A 21,997-nucleotide genomic window follows, 5' to 3' on the forward strand; every position below is an offset into this window, starting at 1 on the left:
CGTCGGAGTAGCGCGCGTCGTCTGTATGGAAACAAAGCGCGCTACTCACAGAGCTCTCTTCCTAATATAAGCCGTGTACACATATTATCATACTACAAAATATTGGCACGCGAAATTAAAGCAAGTATAGAGCTTCCCTCAAATTTCGCATTAGGGAGTATCATAATCATCGGTGATATTTTTATGACAATTAGTGATTTTGTGTTTAAAACTGATCCTCGCCCCTGATAGTATTTTCTTTGCTTACTTTCTGTAAGTAATATGTCTGCGTTTGGCTATTCTGTGTTCGATTCGATATTCGGTACTTCTATTAGTAATTCCATCCGTATTCGAAAAAGAAAGTTATATATTAACCCACTTCCAATATACGTAATCGTAAGAGCTGTTTGCCACTGGACGGTCGCCTATATTAATAACGTGTAACGTCATCTGGAATCGCTGGCACTTGCTCTTATGCGATCAGTTCTATAGCGTGAGCGCGTTTTATTGCCAACTCATGCCTGGTGCGCCTTCTCTTCTTTCTGGTTTCACTTGTAAGTGAGCCATTTCGCAAAACGTGGAGCAGCGAAAAGTACGAGGATCACGCCGTTTAGGGATGGGTTTCGCCTGCACTGAAGAATGAAAAAAAAAAAAAAATGGCGCAATAAAGACCCGGACAAAGACGCAGTGCACAGGATGGGCACCAAGATATTGCCTTCTTCAATATGAACCGTATCACCCATGAAAACGCGTTTTGCTAAGTCACACCTCTCCTGCATACTTGACTGTAGACGGCGCCTCATTATCGCTTCTTGTCAGCTTATCGAGGAGTTTCTATTTAGTCGTCAAGAGAACGAAACAAAAGCACGCTCTCCAACCAGCTCCAACAGGAATCATAGTAATTGGCGCAATCAGAATTTTTTTTTTTTTTTACGCGCAATGTGTGGGGGAGAATGACGGTAACTTTAGCCTAGTCACTTGAAAATACATTTTGTTACTTCTCTCACTTTTCGCTATGAACCTACAGTGACAAGTCAGGACTGCAGGGAATGCTCCGTTCAAAAGCGTACTTTAATTATATACGTGCGCCCATCATAGAAAATTGTTCCCTTGCAGGTGACGCAGATACGAAGCGTAAACGCCGTAGTGGCTCAGCAACAATGAAAACACCGCGGTCACACAGCAAACACGCAAAACACTCAATACCGATGAGTGGGGGGATAAAAGAAATTCACCGACGATTACGATACTCCCTAACGCGAACTTTGAGCGCAGCTCTATACGTGTTTTCATTTCGTGATACACTGGCTGGCGCTGACAACTGTCTCGTGCGGCACGTTGCAAACGGAGCGAAGTGTGGGGCGACTGCCTCGCTAATCTGCAGATCGCGAGAGGCAGCGCATGCGTGACGCGTGGTCGCGATTCACAGCAGCCGCCGCAGACGGACCTCCCGTGCGACGCGCGCTACTCTGGCGCAATCTCGTAGCCGTCGTCGCTGCACTATGCTTCTCGTCTCACGCTTTCGCATTGCCCTCCTCCTCCGCTTTCCTCCTCGCGTCTTTCATCCCCCCCTTCGCTCCGCGTTCACTCTTTCATCCTTGGCTCGTTCGCTCGGTTACGCCGACGCTCGGTGCAGGAACGGGAGCATTCAGTTGCGCTCTAAAACGCCACGTTCGCTTTATTTATAAAGTTTTTATATATAAAAGATCTGTATGGTCTAAAAAGAGCACCCTCTAGATGCAATCGCCAACGTAAACACAGTATTCCAAACAACAGTAATGTATTATATTGTAGATAAACACCTTTCTTTATAAACGTTTGGAGTTTGTGAGTGGCGTTAATTTCTTCAAATCCCCACTGAGGCCACTGATGTCCCAGCGCGTAGGTGCGTAATCACGTGACACTTTTCGCATTTCGTGTGCTATGAGTCATAATCATCAGCCTCGTGCAGGACGAAGGCTTCCCCCAGCGATCTCCAATTCACATGGCAGCGGTGGCGTGAACAGCGCGGGCGGGCGGCTCACAGCTTCGTCTTCCCTTCTACTGTAGGATTTCGTCCGTGTGCTTCGCCATTGACCCGGTACAGTCTACGACGCTGAATCAACATTAGACAGTTTTAGCAGAGCGTTTGCTTGCGCTCTGCTCCGCACACGTTTCACGCGCACCGGTGGCTGCACAGAATGCATTGATTTCGCTTATCTAACAAGAGCGCCTTCCAGAGATGCCACTGACGTGCTCTCAGCTTGGCGGTAAAACGATTACGAAAGCAACTACACGCTTCCTGACGCACCGCTAAATCAGGTTCCTAGCGGAACGTGGTCAGCGTCCCACGTTCCGCTGCCGCTATGTGTGCTGTGCGCACGCGCGTCAGCGTTCCCAGTAGCGTTTTGCTGAGCGGCGGCGTGCCAATTGTTGTGATAGGCCGGTCTGAGCGGAGCGGACCGTAAACGCTCTGCTCTCTATTATCGGGCCGACTTTCCGCACAAGGACAGTCGATTGCCTGCGTGATAGCCCCTCGCCGCTTCCACTGGACAGCCCGGTGACGTCATCGACATACAGCTACAAATTCAGCAGCCCTGGCCGGCTTCCCTCATATGGCAGCGGTGGCGTGAACAGCACGGGCGGGCGGCTCACAGCTTCGTCTTCCCTTCTACTGCAGGTTGGTGCCTGGCACTTGCGGCTTCCGCCATACATATTGACCCTTGCACGCCACTGCTGCCATTGGGGAGTCAAATATGTCTGCTGTTTTAGAGCGCAGCTCTTTGGCGTCCGTTCCTGGGTTTCGCGTCGTCGTCGGCGTTGTCGTCGGCCTCGTAACCAGCTCCGCCCCCCTTTCATCCCCCCAGCGCTAGCAGCGACCGACTGATACCGCTGGATGCCGCTGACGCCGCTAGAGAGTCAAGATAACGTGACTGCATAGAACACCGTCGCCGCCATGCAGAAAGAGGAGGAAAGGGTCCCCCCCCCCCCCTGTTCTTGTGTGGCGGATAGGGTGCTCTTCAGTTGCCGACGCGCCGGTTATTTCACGTAGGCCCCGGCACGTCGACGAATACGTGACCACCTTCCCACGGCTAGACCTGGTTCTTAGCGCTGCGGAAGCGAGGGTATCATATTGTTTGTGTCGGCATCGGCGGCGTTGTCCCTGAAACCAACTCCGCAGCTGGGGTTGACTCACTATCGGCGTCAGCGGCATCAGTCAGTCGCTGCTATCTCTTCCCTCCTCCCTTTATCGTGTTGTCCGCTTGCTGCGCGCGCTTCTGCCCCCATCGTTTGCCGCTGGGTGTACACGCCGCCCCCCTCCCCCCTCTTCCTGCGAGTCTCCGGTTGTCAAAGCGCCGGCTCGAACTTAATTCCTTTCTTCGCTCCTCCTCCAATGCAACCCCTGTGCGGTGGCAATCAGAGAGCCAGATCGGTGGCGGCGGATCTGTATATGTGCACCGCCCGAGCCGAAATTGCCGCTGCCGTTCGCCCTGTGCGGTGGCAATCAGAGAGCCAGATCGGTGGCGGCGGATCTGTATATGTGCACCGCCCGAGCCGAAATTGCCGCTGCCGTTCGCCACTGCGAAATTATCTGCCAGTTCTTTCTGAGCCATGAGCGAGACGACCGATGGAAGTCCTATCTACTTGCGCACAGGTCTCTCTGCAATACCAGTCGAAATGTTTGGCACGTCACATGAAGTTGGCGAACTGTGCGCCGCAAAGTTGCCCAACGGCTTGCTGGTAGTAGCTGCCTACTTCGCCCCTACCGCACTCACGAAAGACGTCGTGCACTTCCTGCAACTCGCATTAACCGTCCATCGATCCACACCGATGTTAGTAGTGGGGGACTTTAATGTTGACATAAAGACAAACAGCAATTTCCTAACACTTATGCGGGAGAACATCCCGTTCCTCTCGCTCGTAACGCGTCCCACGGCTGTGACAACCTCGCGAGGCACTTGTATAGATCTCGTCTTTGAGAATCAAGCATTGGTGTACCAAGTCGAACATATATCAGTCTATTTCTCCGACCACAAAGCTTCCTTCATGACTGTCAAGAACTGTTAGTGGAGTCTTTGTTAAAGGAATACGTGTGAAAAATAAAAAATTCTGTGATAGCGCATACATGTGTTGCTCGATTTCTTTGCCTCAATCTATCGAAAAGGTGAAACAGCTTATTTGCTGCGCTCAAATTTCGCATTAGGAAGTAACGTAATCGTCGGTAATTTTTTCATCACGTCAAAAGTTAGCAAAGAGTTGAGTGTTGTGCTTAATGACCTGAAAAATGAAATCAAAAATGACTTGAAGCTTTTTCGAGAGTCCTTTGAACGTGATATTCACAGTGAACTAAGGGAGATTAAGGCGAGCCTGTCTTTTTCAGACCAAAAGTTTAATGAAATGACCGTGGACCTGAAGAAGGTGTTGGATGAAAACAAACGCTTACGGGTAGAAAATGAAAGTTTAAAACAACAATGTAATCTCTTGAATGTTCAACTTAACAAAGCAGACGTAAGGATCATGGAGTGCGAACAGTACTAGCGAAACCGCAACCTGGAAATAAAAGGAATTCCCATGAACCGCGAAGAAAACCTGCTTGAGTTAATCGGCAAACTCGGCGATAAAATTGGAGAGCCTATCCTACTCACTGATGTAGAACTGTGTCACAGAGTGTCGGTTCCTGGCGGTTCAATGAACATAAACGCTATTGTGCAAGTCGCTCACCGCCAAAAACGCGATGCTGTCCTTGAGAATGCCAGAAAGAAAAGGATCACATGTAATGACCTCGGTTTCACTGCGTCTGCCCCTATCTACATCAACGAGCACTTGTGCCCTGAACGGAAGCGTCTACTTGGGCAGACAATCAGTAAGAAACGGGAGGTCAAATGGAAATTCGTGTGGGTGCGCGGTGGCCAAATATTCGCGCGCAAAAAAGAAAAAAGCAGGCTGTTAAAGGTGATCAGCAGTGCGGACCTCGTTAAAATGATCTAGTATAACTTATCGTTCTGATGAATTGTCACGAACTTTTAGCTCCTTCGGTTCTCAAGAAGTCTGCAAATGAGAATACACTAGGGATTTTTCATCTTAATTGTCGCTCAGTTAACAATAAGTTTGAAGATTTACAGTTACTTTTTGAATTTATGGGTTTCTCCTTTAGTGTGCTAATGTTCAGTGAAACGTGGTATAATGATGAATCTGAATATTTTGCACTAGATGGTTATAGGAACTTTTTCCTTAACAGATCCGGTCGCAAAGGTGGGGGCGTGTCGATGCATATTCATAGTGCAATAACTGTTGATCAAAGCGAGCAATTTACGTTGGCAACGGAAGATCTCGAGCTATTGACTGTAGAAAGCCATAGTATCATTTTCAATGTCGTGTATCGTCCCCCTAATGCAAGACTAGACACTTTTGTTTAAATACTAGAAGCTCTTTTTGATCACGCGTCTTCTGCTGGAAGATTGATTTATTTGTCGGGTGATGTGAACATAGATATTAAATGTGCATCGAAGCCAGGAAAGGAACTTATTTATAATTGTGGCCTTAATTGATGCCTATGGGTTTTGCAACGTTATCGAAGCCCCGACGCGCATAACGCGCTCCACGGCAACGTGTATCGACGTTATCATCACAAATGCAGATAAGTCTAACATAGATGCAGGGACCGTCGCCTGTGACATCAGTGATCACCTCCCAATCTTTGCTTTCGTTAACAACGCTAGACCAGATAGCGCTCGTAAGCCGCATGATTTCAAGTATCGCCGCATTGAACTGAACACCTTGAGCAATTTTCGGAATGCGATTTCCGCCACTGACTGGGAATACGTCCTATCAATAAATGACCCTGACACAGCTTACGATGCTTTTCTATCAAAACTGAAAGCTATTTACGACACTTCTTTTCCTCTGAGGCACGCAAGAAAATGCAAAAATAGAAAACCATTCATAACGGCAGAACTAATTCGTGAAATTAAATTAAAAGACAAGTTATTTACGCAGTTCATTAAATCTCGAGACCCTGCAAAATTAGGCGCATATAAAAAATGCCGTAATCAGTTCAACCAAAAACTGAAGAGGGCGAAATTGGAATATTTTAGCCATCTTTTCGACCCCGCTTCGAGAAACAGTGCCCGAGACCAATGGGACCAACTAAATCGCTTGCTTAACTTCCGGTCACGCCGTCCTATTGCTTCCATTGAAAAAGAAGGCGAAGTTCTGTGCGGGAAGGAACTTTCCAACCAGTTTAATAGGTTTTTCATTAATATTACAAAATCACTTTGTGTCGCACCAGATGTCCCTGTCGGCTATGCCTGTGCGGCACCAAGCGTTCACGAAACCTTATTTATGTTTCCAACTACTGAATCTGAAATAATATTCGTGTTTTCGAACCTCCGGTCGAGTAAATGCAAGGATAAAGATGGTTTTCAAATCCAACCATTTAAATTTGTAATAGACTTATAAGCCCCGACACTAGTATGTATTTATAACCTTTGTTCAAGTACCGGCGTCTTCCCAAAAGAAATGCAGATCGCAAAGGTTGTTGCCATACATAAAAGTGGATCTGTTTCTGACTTTTCCAATTACAGACCAAATGGATTCTTCCTGTACTGTCTAAAGCATAAGGAAAAATTATTCATTGCCGGTTGACTAACTTTCTAAGTAAGCATTCTGTTCTTTCTGACTACCAGTTTGGATTTAGAAAACAGAGATCGACTGAGATGGCATTGACTAAATAAAAAGAAATTATAATTTCCGCCTTTGAAGAAAAGCTTCTTGTTCTCGGGATACATATAGACTTATCCAAAGCATTTGATCTAATTGACCACTTTCTATTATCTCAGAAACTCAGTCACTATGGCATTAGGGGCATCAGTCTTGCTTTAATACAGTCTTACCTAAAGTACCGCAAACAAATGGTATGTTTAAATGAAACCTCATCAGATGTTGAGCCAATCTTATCCGGTGTACCACAGGGAAGCATTTTAGGGCCTTTGTCGTTTTTAGTTTATATAAATGACATTTTTCATAGCCCCTTTTCCGGTTCATCTCGTAGCTTACGCTGATGATATTACAATGCTCGCCACAGGAAACAGACTAGCTGAGTTATCCATCCGTGGCAACCAATTTTTGGAACATTTGCGTCACTGGTGTAATAAAAATTGTCTTAAAGTTAATACGAATAAAACAAAGGCTGTGATATATAGAACAACAAATAAAGCAGTAAGTGGTGATATCGAACTATTATTAGGTAATGACGAGATTGATATTGTATCCAGTATAAAATCTCTTGGTGTTATATTTTCTGAAACACTCAATTGGGGCCTACAAATTGAAAATATTCGTGCTAAAATGAACAGGTTAAATGGCGTGTTATGTAAACATAGGTTAACCCTTCCCACACAGGTTAAACTCCTCATTTATAATTCCTACATAGCGCCAGTGATTACTTATTGCCACACAGTTTGGGGTATAACGACACAACACAATAAACAGCGCTTTCTAATTGCACAAAAGCGTGCGGTAAGACTGATAGCTAATATACCGTGGAATTCTCACACCAGAGAATATTTCGGGCAGTTCAATATTTTAAGTATAACTACCTTGTATGTGTTCAAACTGCTTTGCATTTACGAAACTGCTGTAGCAACGAACAATAACCTTATGCTAACAATGTTTCAGCTGGTACGTCATGAACCTACATATGATGTACGTCACTCTATGTCATGGACCCTACCGTTAAGTCGCACCAAATACCGCACACAATCTTTATCGTACAATCTGCCTAGGTACCTAAATGTTCTCGAAGACAATCGTTTTTCTCTTAGGTTGCTTTATAAACAAACTTTCATGGAATTGATAAATCTTTTCGAGCCTTCGAACGAATAGCTCACCTGTGTAACTGTATGACAATGCATTGTAGCGGACTTGAATTAAACTCTACTTATCTGTATTTTTGTCTACGTTGGCGTTAGAATTGTGTAATGGGAATTGGCGAAGAAATTGTGTAATTGCGTTAATTGTGTAAAATCATGACAATGTAATAGATTACGTGTAAAATTACAATTATGCAATAGATTACGAGTATTGTGATTTTGGATTCTGTTTCTGTGTATACTTTGCAACCTGTCGCATTGCCTTTGTTTTTCACCACACTCCTGCTCTGTAGGGCGTAGGGAGTCCTCAAGCTGCAATCGACAGCTTTTTCCCTTCCGTCCTCTCTCATTTCTGTACTTCGTGTTGAGAGAAACAAAATCTAAATCTAAAATCTAATCTAATCTAAAATTACCTCTGCCTTGCGCCAGCATGACCCCAAGTTGTGCCTGCGAATTTTCTCATTTCATCACACCACTTAATTCTCTGCCGTCCTCGACTGCACTTCCCGTATGTTGGCATCCATTTTGTAATTCTAATGGACCACTGGTTATCTGCCCTACGCATTACGTGGCCTGCCCTACTCCATTTATTTCGTCTTAATGTCAATTTAATATATTTAATATCAGTACTTTGTCTGCTCTCTAATACCCACCGCTGTTTTTCTGTCTTTTAAGGTTAAACTTACATTTTTTGTTCCATCGCTCTTTGAGTGACCATTAACTTCCCAAGCTATCTTGTTAGCCTCCTCGTTTCTGTCCGATATGTTAGTAGCAGTAGAATGCAATGATTGTACACTTTTGAAGAACGGCGTTAAGTTGCTAGTCAGGTTTCGGTAATGTATGCAGTATGCGCTTCAACCCCTTTTTATTCTTCTGTAAGTTTCCTTCTCGTTGTCAGGGCCCTCTGTGTTTAATATATTTATGTTAGCGTAGTTCTGCAGATATGCTAGAATGAATATTCTCGTTCTCTTGCCAGGCTTTTCAACATTGCGTTTTGTCTTCCGTATATTAATCTTTAACCCTACTCTTACACTTGGTAAGCTACGGTCCTCAATCATTTGTTGCAAGTCATCTCCATGGTTACCGAACAGTACAATGCCATCTGCAAAGCGCAGGCTGCTGAGATGCATCTCCGTTGATCATCACTCCTAACTCTTCTATGTTTATCAACTTGAATACTTCTTCAAAGTATGCAGAGAATAGTATTATAGAGATCGTGTCTCCTTGACCCTTTTTTTGATAGGCATTTTTCCGCTTTTCTTGTGCAGAGGACAAAGACAGTTGTGGAGTCTTTTAAATATTTGCTGAAGTAATAACTTATGCATTGTGTACTCCCTGACTACGCAATGCCTTCATGACTTCTGATATTTCTACTGAATCGAACGCCTTTTCATTCTCTGTGAAAGAGATGCTGGTTACAAAGTTAAACGCATTTATAACGAAGTGCTCTGGACCTCCGAAACCCTTTGTTAAACAGGTCACTTCGTTGTGAATGTCGCGCACCATATCACTCGCAATATAGCAGGCTAAGCACGTTCAACAAAATAAAACCTCTATTTAACATGTATTCAGCAGTGACAGCAAAATAAATCACTAGTTTTTTTTTTTTTTTTACCTCAACTTCACGTTAGAGATTGTGCGTCCGCCGCCGACCTATACTGCATCCAGGTTCCCGGCATACTATGCGGTGAAACGCGGCAGCTACGCAGTGTAAAGCTGTAAGATGGTCGAATGCCGCAATCACTTCCCTTGCCGTGAAAATTCTTACTTTACAGGATGTTCATCACTGTTGCCTTCGTTGACCATTATTGGATTTGGCAGGCGGGCTTGTAGGACGATCGGAGGAACTTGGGGCGACAGGACTAGGCGAGCAGGATTTATTTACATTATTTACAGTTTAAACAAGACATACATCGGCAGTCTAGCGTGATTCCCAAATGGAGCCCGCAAGACAAAGCATACAGCAAACGAGCACACAGCTCACGAGTACATTTCGAGCACGACAACGAGCACACTCTAGCAGCCGACAATCGCTGCTTATAAGCACTCCGTTCAACGTCATCGCAGACTACACGCCTTTTTGGAGGAGGAGGGCTCACACACACGTGCCGCACAGGTTTCAGTGCTCTCTCGAGGGCAGACGACCTTTGCAGCGCAGTCGTCGTGGTATCCATTGTCCTGTGTCCCCATAGTCAGGTGGTCACGCCCGACCCCAGCCGGCGCCGCTAAATTCCAGAGCTGCCTTTTTCCTGTAGTCGCCACGTGTGTCAGCAGACTGTGACGAATCCTGGGGCCCCCGTACCGCAAAGCACCCTTTTGCCAGGAAGCTCCACCTGCCGCAGAGAGACCATGACGATCCGGCAAATTAGCCAACAATGCACGGGGCGCCAAACGTGGCCAGCCCTGCTGTCGTCAACGATTCTCCAAACGCGGCGCATTGTCGGTTAGCGTTGTCGTCCTCGCTCGTTCTCTGAAGGGCACCGCCACCGCGGGTCGGTCGAAGCACGTGCAGGGGGTTGAAATAGCCGGCACGTTGCCACCCCGGCCGGCCATTCCTAACACCATTCGCGTCCTATCTGCCATAGATGACTTTGACGATGTCGTCGGTCATCAGTTACGACTACATGGTCACTTTTTTTCTTTAGATTGTGCGGTACAGCGCGAAGCAGGGACAAGGGACGCAAGAAAACAACGAGGACAAGCGCTTGTCCTGGTTGTTTTCTTGCGTCCCTAGTCCCTCCTTCGCGCTGTAACACGCAATCTAAAATGGATTAATAAAGGGAAAATCATATATCCACCCGTTCGTAGCAATTGCTACAAAGGAAACCCATACGGGTTCCTCGAAAGAAAAGCCTCATAGTTGACGAAAAATTCTTCCTGGTACGGGACTCGAACCCGGGACCACCGCCTTTCCGGAGCAGCCGCTCTACCATCTGAGCTAACCAGGCGGCTAGCATATGGTAGGGCGAAGCCGAGTTTGTCGACAACAGGAAGCAAAGGCAAGAGTTTGACGTAATAGTCCCGCGGAAAGCCGCAAGGTGGAGAGAAGTAATTAATAAAGGGAAAATCAGACATCCACCCGTTCGAACCAATTGCTACAAAGGAAACCCATGCGGGTTCATCGAAAGAAAAGCCTCACAGTTGAAGGAAAATTTGTCCTGGTCCGGGACTCGAACCCAGGACCACCACCTTTCCGGGGCAGCCGCTCTACCATCTGAGCTAACCAGGCTTTTTTTTTCTATATTTCATAGTATTTATTACAGTAGCAGCAACCCGACATTCACCAGTTGTGCATAGTCAGAGAATGGAGAGCACAATGAAAGTCACACAGAGAAAAGGCATCGTTCATATTGTGGGTAGAAATGTTGGTTTCATTTTAGAAGGGTGGATAGGCACCTTACCAAAATGGGGTAGCAGTCCGTCTGTGTATCAAGTCCATCATAAATCTGCTTTAGGTGTAGGTCATTTGGATGAAATGTACCCTTGTAGGTACAACCGTTTCGGCGTTTCGGACCATCATTCGCGTTTTCCACAAACTGTGCATTCCGATGAGAAAAAACGTCGAAAGGTGCACTATTATCAGAGGTCGGCAGCAGGTATCGCACAGTATGAGCGTTAATCTCAACGTCTTTTTTTAAATGTCCGTTGGAGGACATCCCAAAATAGTATGGCGTCGGTGCAGCTAATAAAACAATGTTCAATCGTCTCTGGCACGTCACAAAGGCGACAGTTAACAGAAGAGACAAAGATACCTTTTTTCTGTAGCCATGCTTTTACCGGTATGGTTTCACTATGAAGTTTATAAAAGAATGTTTTGCAGCAAGGGGATATATACATTTTACGAACCCGCTTTAGTACATCGTTACCTGGCCATTGAATGTATAGTGATCGGTAAAATGGAGGCGGAAACAGCATGGACAATAAATCTTTGTATAACGTTTTACGCGACACAGAGTACAAGTATTCAGCGGAAAACCAAGCTGTCAGGAAAGGAACCGCCAAGTAAACTTCTTGCATGAACACCCACAAGCATAAACGCGAAGAAAAATTGGAAGAAACAATTAAATCAGGTAACGCATTAACAAGTGTGACTTGCATGAATGACCGAATTAAAGGATGCGATGTATCGCGAAAAAAGAAGAAACGAGACACTATTTCCCGCACATAAAGATGTACTAGGGGCGTCCACTTTGGGATTCAGCCACAGGGATGCATGCTTCGCTGTCCAAACATTCCTTACAGAATCTAAACGAATGCCCTGCTAAATTCTATTTCCTTTTTTTACTTTTAAATTAATTATTACTCATTCAACAGCACGTTCCTGATTTTATTTTAGCCGGTAATTCAACCCTATTCAATGCTATTCCCATAGATATTAGGAAATTTATGCTCTATATAATTTTGGAATAATCCACCCATTTCTTGGCCAATCCCCCATCGTGGGTAGGAGCCACACGTGCCACAGGCTACAACAACAGCAACTACTAAACCCAGCCCACCTTCACTAACGGGCCTGAAAATATTGTCTCGCCTCATGGGCTCAAAAGTTGAAGACCATACGAAGGTTGCAAAGATTCGGCGAAAGCGTTGGATGTAGAGCCTGGCACAATAAATAACTTGCAATACATAGGCGGCTAGCAGATGGTAGGGCGAAGCCGAATTTGTCGACAACACGAAGCAAAAGCAAGAGTTTGACGTAATAGTTCTGCGGAAACCCGCAAGGTGGAGAGAAGTAATTAATAAAGGGAAAATCAGACATCCACCCGTTGGATTGTACAACTTCCACCTTACCTGGTCTAACTGGATCACTTCTTTATCTTTATGTCCACTCTTCCATTGAACCGTCGGCTTCTTGGCCAATTCCGTAGTGGGTAAGCGCGATGGCTTAAAGATCAAGCAAGCGAGCAAGCATGCGCCGGCTGACAAGAGAAGAATAAGTTATCTATATAAGATGCGCCGCAGAAGCAAATCGGGACGCCGCCGGGGAAGCAAGAAGGATGACCAGTATGGGCCCACCGGGTCAGCCCCCGATGAAGCGGAAGGAGTCTCGCCTACGTACAGCGCCGTGCGAGAAAGGGACATGGAGTCGGCGGTCACGATGGACCTTGGTTCTGTTGCTCCGACACCGGGCACACTTACAGGAAAGAAACAAAAAGCAGCACCACAACCACCACAACCTGCCCAGCCAGCAGCCGACCAGCCAGCATCGATTCTGTCCACTAAAAAAGAAAGGAAGCGACTGCACCGCCGCCATCGCAAGCACTCTGCAGCGGAGGCCGACGAGGGCAACCTCGAACCTACAGCGGGAGCCGCTCTTCCGGAAGTGCTTAAAGCAGGCACAGTGGCAGGCGGCATGTCTATCGCCCAGCAACAAGTCGCTGCCACACCGGGACAAAAAGCCTCGACCGGCACAAGGCAGACGTCACCGCGAATGGCCGTCATGGCACCGGGATCAGCTTCTCAAGGTGCTACAGCGACCACGAGCTCGTTACTAGGCGGCACCCAACAAGCGGCGATTGCACCACGTCCTCCCACCATGGCGACGTCATTCACGTCGTCGACGACAGCTCCGGCTGCCCAGTATCCTCCAGAACCTCCGCCAGCGGGGCCCGCCACAGTCACGCGACCAGTTACGGGTACAGGGACAGTTGCTGACTTTAGCAAGGTGACTCCTTCTGATTCTGAGCGCCAGCCAACAGCGGCACGCACAGCCGCTATGGCAGCATCGGTTCCTCTGCTGCCAGGTGCTCTGCAGAAAAAGGATGAGAGCAGCACTGCGCTGCGCGAGTTACCGAAGCAGCAGTCTGAGCTCCCCAGTGCCGATTCTTCTACGTCGACTGTGGGTGGCACCCTCCGCACGCCGGCTCGGCAGAGTGGTGCAATTAGACAACAGTCATCATCGCTGGCACGCACGACTGCGAAGTTGGCGATAAAACCCAGCATCCAAGAGGAGGAGGAGGAATCGGCTTCAGAGGATGAGGAGGAAGCCCTAGCTCCGTCTACACGAAGACTAGAACGCACGGCTTCTAAAGTATCTCAGAGGGACCAAGCCGCGCAGCCGTACAGGTTGGTCACACAGCCACCAGAAACGCAGGCAAACACTTCAGAACAGCTCAATTTCCCGGCGCAAAGCCGCACTGTTCCGGCTGACTCGGTTGTGCTAGCACAGGACGTAGCAAATAAGCTAGTCTCCGTTCTCTCTAGAGTGGAAAACTTGGCCTCAGAAATTGTATCCAAAAACGCCCGTGAAAGTGTCAAAAGTAGCGACAAGGGAAATACCACGGCACGTAGAGCAAACTTATGCGCAAAGTGTAGGGCGGCAGAAAGGAAAGCACGAGGCAGTACGGCGGATGCCGAACAATTATCTGAAGACGGGAGCGATGAGGAAGAAGCCGGTGTGCCTGGAAGAAGCGACGACCACAAAAGGAAACAGCGCAAGCCTGCACCGCCTAGGCGTACTCAAGGCAGCAAATACAACGCACCTGAAGAGACTCTGGAACAAAATGATGGGTACTATGGTGAAGGCTTTTCTTGGGACGAGAACGAGCGAGAAAATCGTAGAGAAGACGCTGAACCTACCGGAGTGCTACGCAGACGATCGCGCAGTGATTCCTCGTTAGAGATCCATAGAGAATCTGAGATAGCCGAGCGAGCGGTGCGCAGTGGCGCCATGTACGATTGGGTCGATCCCACAGATGATGCAAGAAATACAAACGAGCGCTATATATACCGAGAACCACCACCCTTCATGAGAGCCCAGCGCTTCCTTCCGCCTTACTGGTATGGCGGCCCCCAACTTGAATACCGATCATTTAGAGCAAGTCTAATGCAACCGCCGTATTCGCAGCCTAATTCTATGCTGTATTCAAACAGCGCTCGTGCTCCCCTGGTGCATCTTGCCAACCAAAGTCCTTACCAAATTTCTCAGGCAGCGCTACCACCCTCGAACCTGGAACTGTACCCACAAGCCCAAGGATACTTCCAAGGGCAACCATTCCCACCGAGAACACCACCTGTCAGTTATAGATATCCCCAAATTTATCCACAAAACGGGGGATCCGTAGGGCCTGGCGGCCAGCTACTAAGTAGTCAGCCATTCGCCATCCGGTCGGGCTACAGTACTGGCGCTGCTTACGGACAGCCGCAAAATCAAGCTTACAACTACAGCCAAGCATTCCAAAATTGCATGGCCCCGAACAACTCTACCCGGCCCGACTATCAGCAGCAGAACGCTCAGACGGTGCGGAACGTCGGACCAGGGCCCACTATAGCTGCCATCCCGAACACAACCACAGTCTCTTCTCAAAGCAGCTTAGCGTTTGAGGCCATGGATGCTAACAGCGTTCGTTGTGGCGGCAGCACCATCAGCACCGAGACGGGGGTCGCCCGAACCGCGCTCCTGCAAAGCCGACCGAGCGCCTCCAGAGAGGAGCGGCCGCTTCCCGCTAAGAAAGTAATAGCCTGGTCCATGAATAAGTCTGCCCCAACTACGGCCTCTCGTCCACCTGCAGCGTCAACATCACCTGGGCCTGCTCAGCAGCCCGTTCCATCTACTTCAGACATGAGACGCGCTGAGACAATGATAGCCTGCTACTGCAAGTGCCACAGCTGTGGTGGTGAGGGCCACGATTACCAGGATGGGCAGCAAGACGTGAGCTTGGAGAATCTTCTGCGGCACGAGGACGACCTTCGCTGGGACGAGCAGCTTCGCGAGCGTAGCCGGGTACTGCGCGAAGAGAAAATTCGGCAAGAGGAGAGACTCCAAATGCGGCAGCGGCTGCAGGACCAGGAACGGCTGTTCCGCGAGGAGCGTCAGTTCCGGGATGACCTTGAGCGAAGACGCGAGGCCGACCGGGCTTTGCAGCGAGCACTCGAGAGGGAGAGTGAAGCGGAAGCCAGGGCCAACGCAGCCGTCATACAGCTTTTGGCCAGCACGAGGGCCCAAGAAATCGATCGCCCGTCCGGTGGTGCCGGCCAAGACACGAAGGTGCGGACAATGTTGTAGGATACCCAGAAATAATTTAATTCACCAGAAGTCCTGTCTACAGTAGAAAAAATGTGCTAGTCTGTGGCGACACAGTACATAGTGACAACGTGAACGTATTCAGAGAACAACAAAGGCGACATTTCTGGTCTTTATTTTTTGTGGTAGTCTACAGAAGGTGAAGGCAATGATAATTACTTAAGAGGAAGCTTTAGCTCGGGTGATCCTATCTTAATACATGTAAAAGGAGAATTCGTTTTTCTCGGCAACCACTGCACCTAATTTGGCGAAGTCTGTTGCATTTAGAATAAAAACTTATAATGTAGTGACAGTTTGTTTTGAATTTTTTTTATTTAAGTCGTCATATTTTTATTAAAAAGTGGCCAAAATCGGAAATTTTCAGGAAACGAAACTAAGTTTAGAACTCTGTCACTCAGCAACGAAAAATGACGCCCCAATTATTTGAAGTGCTTCTAATAGTACATCTAAAGCTGACAAAATTGATATGTCAAACATGAACCTTAAAAAACTTTATAATATAGAAATACAGCTTTTGCAAAACCCTTGCACACAACGTAACGAATTCACCTAAGATATAAAATGACATATCAAATTTGTCCGCTTTCAATGATCTAGGGGATGCCGTTTACAGAACCGCGATGTCTTTCTTGGTGCAGAGCTATTAATTTGTAAACTTCGTGCTTCTAAATTTTCCGAACTTTCGAATTTTTGAAAATCTTTTTAACAAAATTAAGGCCCTAAATCGAAATTCTGCTTCGCACAGTCACTAGAATTCGATTTTCCCTCTCAGATGCATTAAGTTTCATTAAAATCGATCCAGGGGTTATCTCTGAAAAACGTTTTTGCGTTTTATATATATTTGAATAGGCCGCGTCAGAGTTGGGCCCGAGCTAAAGCTTCCTCTTAAGCAAATAAGGGGTTGAGCGGGCTTCTTTCACGCCCGAAAAAACACTTTTATGTAGCACGTATTGAGCAACACAAGGCTGTATCGGGAGTTTTTCATGCTGCTAACAATTTCCTCATTGACACCTTTCATCTAATTGAGAAGTCGATTAATTAATTAAAAATAATTATGTAATTCGGCGAATGCAAAGAGTATTCCGAGTATATTCAAGCGACGGCAAACAACTTTACATTGGTTACTTCCAGCTACGTGGCACTTGCATATTTTGAAATCTCGATGCATGATAGCTGGGTGCATGCATACATACATGCATGCATAGTCGGTCGACCGAGCACAGCGAAAGATGACAGCGAACGCGGAGCGCAGCGGGGGGATAAAAGACGCGAGCAGGAAAACGGAGAGGAGGGTGCAGCACAACCAGGAGGCGGAAAGCGGAGGAGGGTATGGCGAAAAGGGTGAAATGGAAAGCGGAATGCCGGCACGACCAGGCATGCGGCCAGCGTGGAAACAGCGCTGGCGTGGACTTCGGACCCACTGCGCATGCGCAACTTCGCCTGTGGCGCCGCCGCCGCTAGAGAATGCGCTCCGCGCGAGCCACGCGTTCCCGTGTTTACGCTTTCTTTCCGAACAATGAGCGACGCGACCGGTGGAAATGCTCCGTCTGCAGCTGCTGTTAAACGAGCTGCCCCAGCAGAGGCTCAGCCCCTCTGCCGAGAGCACCTTGTCCTTCAGAATCAAATTATTTGCCATAATATGCCCCAAATTTAAAACACCTAAACAGCTGGGCTCGAAATTCGAATTAGGGAGTATCGCAATCGTCGACGATTTTTTTCTCCTTATTTGCAAATCACTTCTGCGGAATCATGCACGGTAGAAAGGTTCTTTACGGGGATAACTGGTCATACAGCCGAGTGTAGCATGAAGCTACAAAGGAAAACCCTACGGCTTTCTCTGAAAGAAAGCTTCACACTCGAGGAAATACTCGTCCTGGTCTGGGATTCGATACAAATCGCATGTCCGAGACTAATCCAGGCCTGAATGAGCCCCGACCCGAGCTCGAGCCTCCGAGCCCGGGCCTGGCCTGGTCTTTCGGGCCAGCCCGGGCCCGTTCAGTGCTCCACCCCAAACACGCAAAAGGTATTCAGAAATTCTTGATGTAAGACTGACGTACCGACGCTGCAAAGATCGCGCGAAAATCAAGAATGCAAAATTGGCATTCATTTTATCCCTTAGCAGTTCACCTTCAAACGCCAAATATGTGAAAATCATCTGGAAAAAATAATTCTACGCTGATTTTCGTGTTGCCCTTCAATGTCTCTTTAAACACAGTAAAATATTCGTGTTTGGCGCATTTTCCAGTTGAGGACCACAATTTTAAACAGAAAACCAGAACGATGCATTGAAAATCTGCAGCCTCACTGCTTATCCGAAGCTTTTCGAAGATTTTTTCCCTTCTCAGGCACTCGCCCTTTCGGCAACATAAAGCCTACGAACTGTCTTTTACAGACAAAAGTTTGCTACTCTATTTCCTTCTGTTTGTGATCCATCAATTCGCGTATGGGAAATTTGCTGTATGAGCTGCTTTTCAAAACCCTAGAAACTTCGTTCAACAAAATGTGTATGCGCCAGGACTCCAGGATATATATATATATATATATATATATATATATATATATATATATATATATATATATATATATATTGTAGGCCTTACAGAGAAGCCCCCCCCCCCCCCCCCCCCCCCGCCTAGACTTTCTACAAACTTCTTGAGTAAAGTTTTTTAGGGGGTGCACGTACCGCTGCTGCAGGCTGGCACGTATTATGGGACTAGTTAAAAAAAAGTGCCGGTGTTGCGGCTGTTGCACTAACATCGACGTACATCTAGCAGTACATCTACCGACTGTTTGTATGCCCACAACTGCAGGCGACAGCAGAACAAGAGGTCGGAGCCTCATCGAGTGATGACGATGCCGTGTTCGCGTCTGTCTCATCGACGCTCGGCAAGCCAGAAACTAAAGCAAGCCGTGAGCGACGCTGCTCGGACGCTGGCATTCAGCTGCCGCAGACGCCCCTACAGCAGAGCCGGGCGCCTGTGCAAGAGGCTTCGCTAGAGCAACTGCCCAGGGCGTCTGATTCGAAGTCTACGAGAGAGAGCAGCATCAACACAGCATCCACTGCTGAAAATGTGACCGGCGAGCCTGAAAAGCTCGATGATTCCAAATTCTGAAGATGGACATGCGCGCAGAGGACCTTCACAGAAGATTCGTGCGGCGTATGTTTGCTAGGTTCTGGCTATCTTGTCACGACTCTTGTGTCCGCTTGTAGGCTGTTTGACCATAAACGTTATGGGTCACAAATGTCAGACCATAAATTTAAGGTGCGATCACATAGTATACCAAGTAAGCTGTCCAAATGACAAAAATAAACAGAAGCTTTCGACGGTATTACAGTGGCCTTGACAAGGCTAAGCATTTCTGCTTCTGATAAGCGGATTTTGGCACGCCTTCGTGGAGTCACTTGTAAAACCTTCCTGTCAGTTGTTGCGGTTTTTTGTTGGCTCACCAGAATTACATCTTTTCTTCCAAGATATCACAATTCAATGTGTATGCACGCCTTTACAAGTCAATTTGCACGGTCAATTTGCAATGGAGCGCGGACTAAACGAACATTTGGATAAGCAACTCGCATTGCAAGTGAGAAGAGCCAACCTGAATTTATCCCCATTATATTGCTTAGCTCGATTCATAATCAATAATGGAGACAAGTCTCTGACATTCTTCCATATATTTTTCAATCAGATATCTTCCAGAACATACGCGGTCAAGCATATTTTTCTTTAGAACGAGTGGAATTGTTATACGTTTGAATTGTTGCCTCAAATATTCAGCATGTTCGGGCTACTTTCCGGAAAGCTATGCCATTATTAAGCTCATTTTCTTGGAGGTAACCACTTGGTTTAGTTTTATATTGAAAAGCTCAGCCAGAACACGCGCAAACTGCCGAACACCTCAAAGACCAGCGATGGTTTCGACCTTATGTCTTGTTTGCGAGCCTCAATCTTGTGTTGCAGAGACACACAAATGCCCTGAATTTGGTCTTAAGTTTCTGTTCTCAAATCATTTTGATTTGAGAAGACTCCAAAAATGTGTAAGTGCCGATATTTTGGGTCATTAAACCAAAGGTGCTCTCATAATGTTGCAGCATGTCATGCTTACATAGACGCAACATATTGGCATCATCGCAGCGTATTCACTATCACTTCTTATTGAAGCACCTTTTTATTCAGATACTGGGTAACTCACAAACCAGCTATCACAGTCGCTTCACAATTTCTACAAACGCACTGAGTCGTTAGAGTAGGTCATTCTGATCATTAATTTACACATCTAAGTGCTCTGCGTAAAGCGTGTAATTTATTATAAGGTTTTAAAAATGCACATCGCTGCCGATATCAGCACACTGCTCGGCAGAATTTTAAGCCGCCCCTACCCATATGACCGAAATCACCCATATGACGTCAGTGGGGCGAGCTATCCGATTGGCTGACCAGGGCACGTGATCGATAATTTTTCCAACTTTATGGTAAACAAATGATGTTCATAATAGTTGGAATGTTAGTTAATTTGTTTTTATAAAAAGAAAGTAACATAGAGAGAATGCACAAGAAAAAATTTTCAGTACACTTAAGCACTTCCGGCACACAGCAAGTGTCGTCTGCTTGTGTTACAACGTGCTCCGTCTTTGACGAGAGCTCCGCCGTCAGTATCGGTTTGTATTTTCGCGAGCGCTTTGATTCGACTTTGTTGCGTTGTGGACTGCAGACGTAGCGACTGGCAATATGTCAAGCTGCGACATCGTGTCCCTCTGCAAGCCAGTAGACGAGCTGACTGGCTGCAGCGCATCGGACTGCCACTATCCGATCGGCGCCAGGATTTGTGCGATTGCGGCCGTCACTTTACACCGGAAGATTACTAACACAATAGCGTTTCGCGAGTCCGGTATTAGGGTAAACGCAAGCGCAAGGGGACAGGGCCTGGCCGTGTCCCCTTGCGTGTCGTTTGAAGTGATGAACAGATGCGCAAATGTGGATGGTCTGCACGGTGCAGCCACCTGGTAGCTCAACCACACACAGAAGCAGTAACAAAATATATTCTTCTTTGCTGCTGGTGTAAATTTTTCCAAGGAGTGTAATCGTTAACCCGCTGTTTTTGTAAATGTTTAAAATATTTTACACTTGGTTAGAGCAATATTAGCTCTTTCTTAGGCTGGTTAAGCTCTGCGCCAACGAGTGGCTGGACCGTGGAGGCAGGCACACGTATCAGGCAGCTCACGTACGTCTACGCTAAAGTTCCTTCACCAGCTTGAGTTTATGCCTCCACCATTTCGTCGAAATATTCAGGTAATGTGTGATTACCGGAATACCAGACACGTTCGGCGCTACGACAGAATGCTTGCACCGCACGCTGCTTCGATAGCTTTCGCTTGGGGTCGACGGCCAAGCGGCTAACGGAGGGGTTTCTCGCGGTCGAGGGCGTGCTCCAAAACAACCGGAAGTGGACGATGTGACGTCGCATCGTGACGCAGAGCCAGTGAAGGCGGAGCTTAGCCCCGATCGCTCGGCGAACGAGTTGAGGAGGAAAAGCATGGCTAGGGAGGAGGGTAACTTGTAATCGCTTGTAGCTCCATTAATACGTAACGCTTCACTTAAATTGTGGTGCGAATGTTCTACTTAAGCTGTACCCTACGCGTTTATAAATTTGTCCGAACCGTTTCAGGGGCCCTTTAAGCTTTTTAGTGAACAATATATACAAGCGTCCCTGGTGACAAGCCAATAAGCGCGCATTTCCGGTGTTAAAGCTCAAGGTGGCCCTGACTTGAGCAATCTGCACGTCATGCGCAACAAGTACCCTATGCAATTTCTGCGCTTTTTCAGCACTTCTACTTCCAAGCAAAAATGTCCCATCGATCTGGAATTGTGCCTCTCAATTTCCAGACCAGACCAAAACTGGCCGAGCTACAATATCACAATGTGCCCAGAAATCGTGAAACTTTGCGCAGACAGACGGGGACGAAAAAAGAAACACAAGGACGAACGCTTTCTTTGTTTCTTTCTTCGTCCCCATCTGTCAGCGCAAAGTTTCACGATTAATCAGTTCCAATTAACTATAGCCGGCTCGCAGTGATGCCCAAAAATGTTTGGAAGAGCTATGCGGTGCGAGACGGAGAAACTATATAGTCAGCTGTTGAGTACTTAAAATA

At 46.9% G+C, this 21,997-nt stretch overlaps 1 protein-coding gene across 1 annotated transcript; it reads left to right on the top strand.

Moving 5' to 3' along the window:
- The first annotated feature begins 12,780 nt into the window (after positions 1-12,780).
- LOC129381254 (uncharacterized) lies at positions 12,781-19,145 on the top strand. Its single transcript, XM_055063980.2, has 2 exons — positions 12,781-15,816; positions 18,663-19,145. Exons 1-2 carry the CDS (start codon positions 12,781-12,783, stop codon positions 18,963-18,965), a joined length of 3,339 nt encoding a protein of 1,112 aa, XP_054919955.2. The 3' UTR covers positions 18,966-19,145.
- The last annotated feature ends 2,852 nt before the right edge of the window (positions 19,146-21,997 follow it).

This window comes from Dermacentor andersoni, chromosome 1 (assembly GCF_023375885.2).
Source record: "Dermacentor andersoni chromosome 1, qqDerAnde1_hic_scaffold, whole genome shotgun sequence".
Lineage (NCBI taxonomy): Eukaryota > Metazoa > Arthropoda > Arachnida > Ixodida > Ixodidae > Dermacentor > Dermacentor andersoni.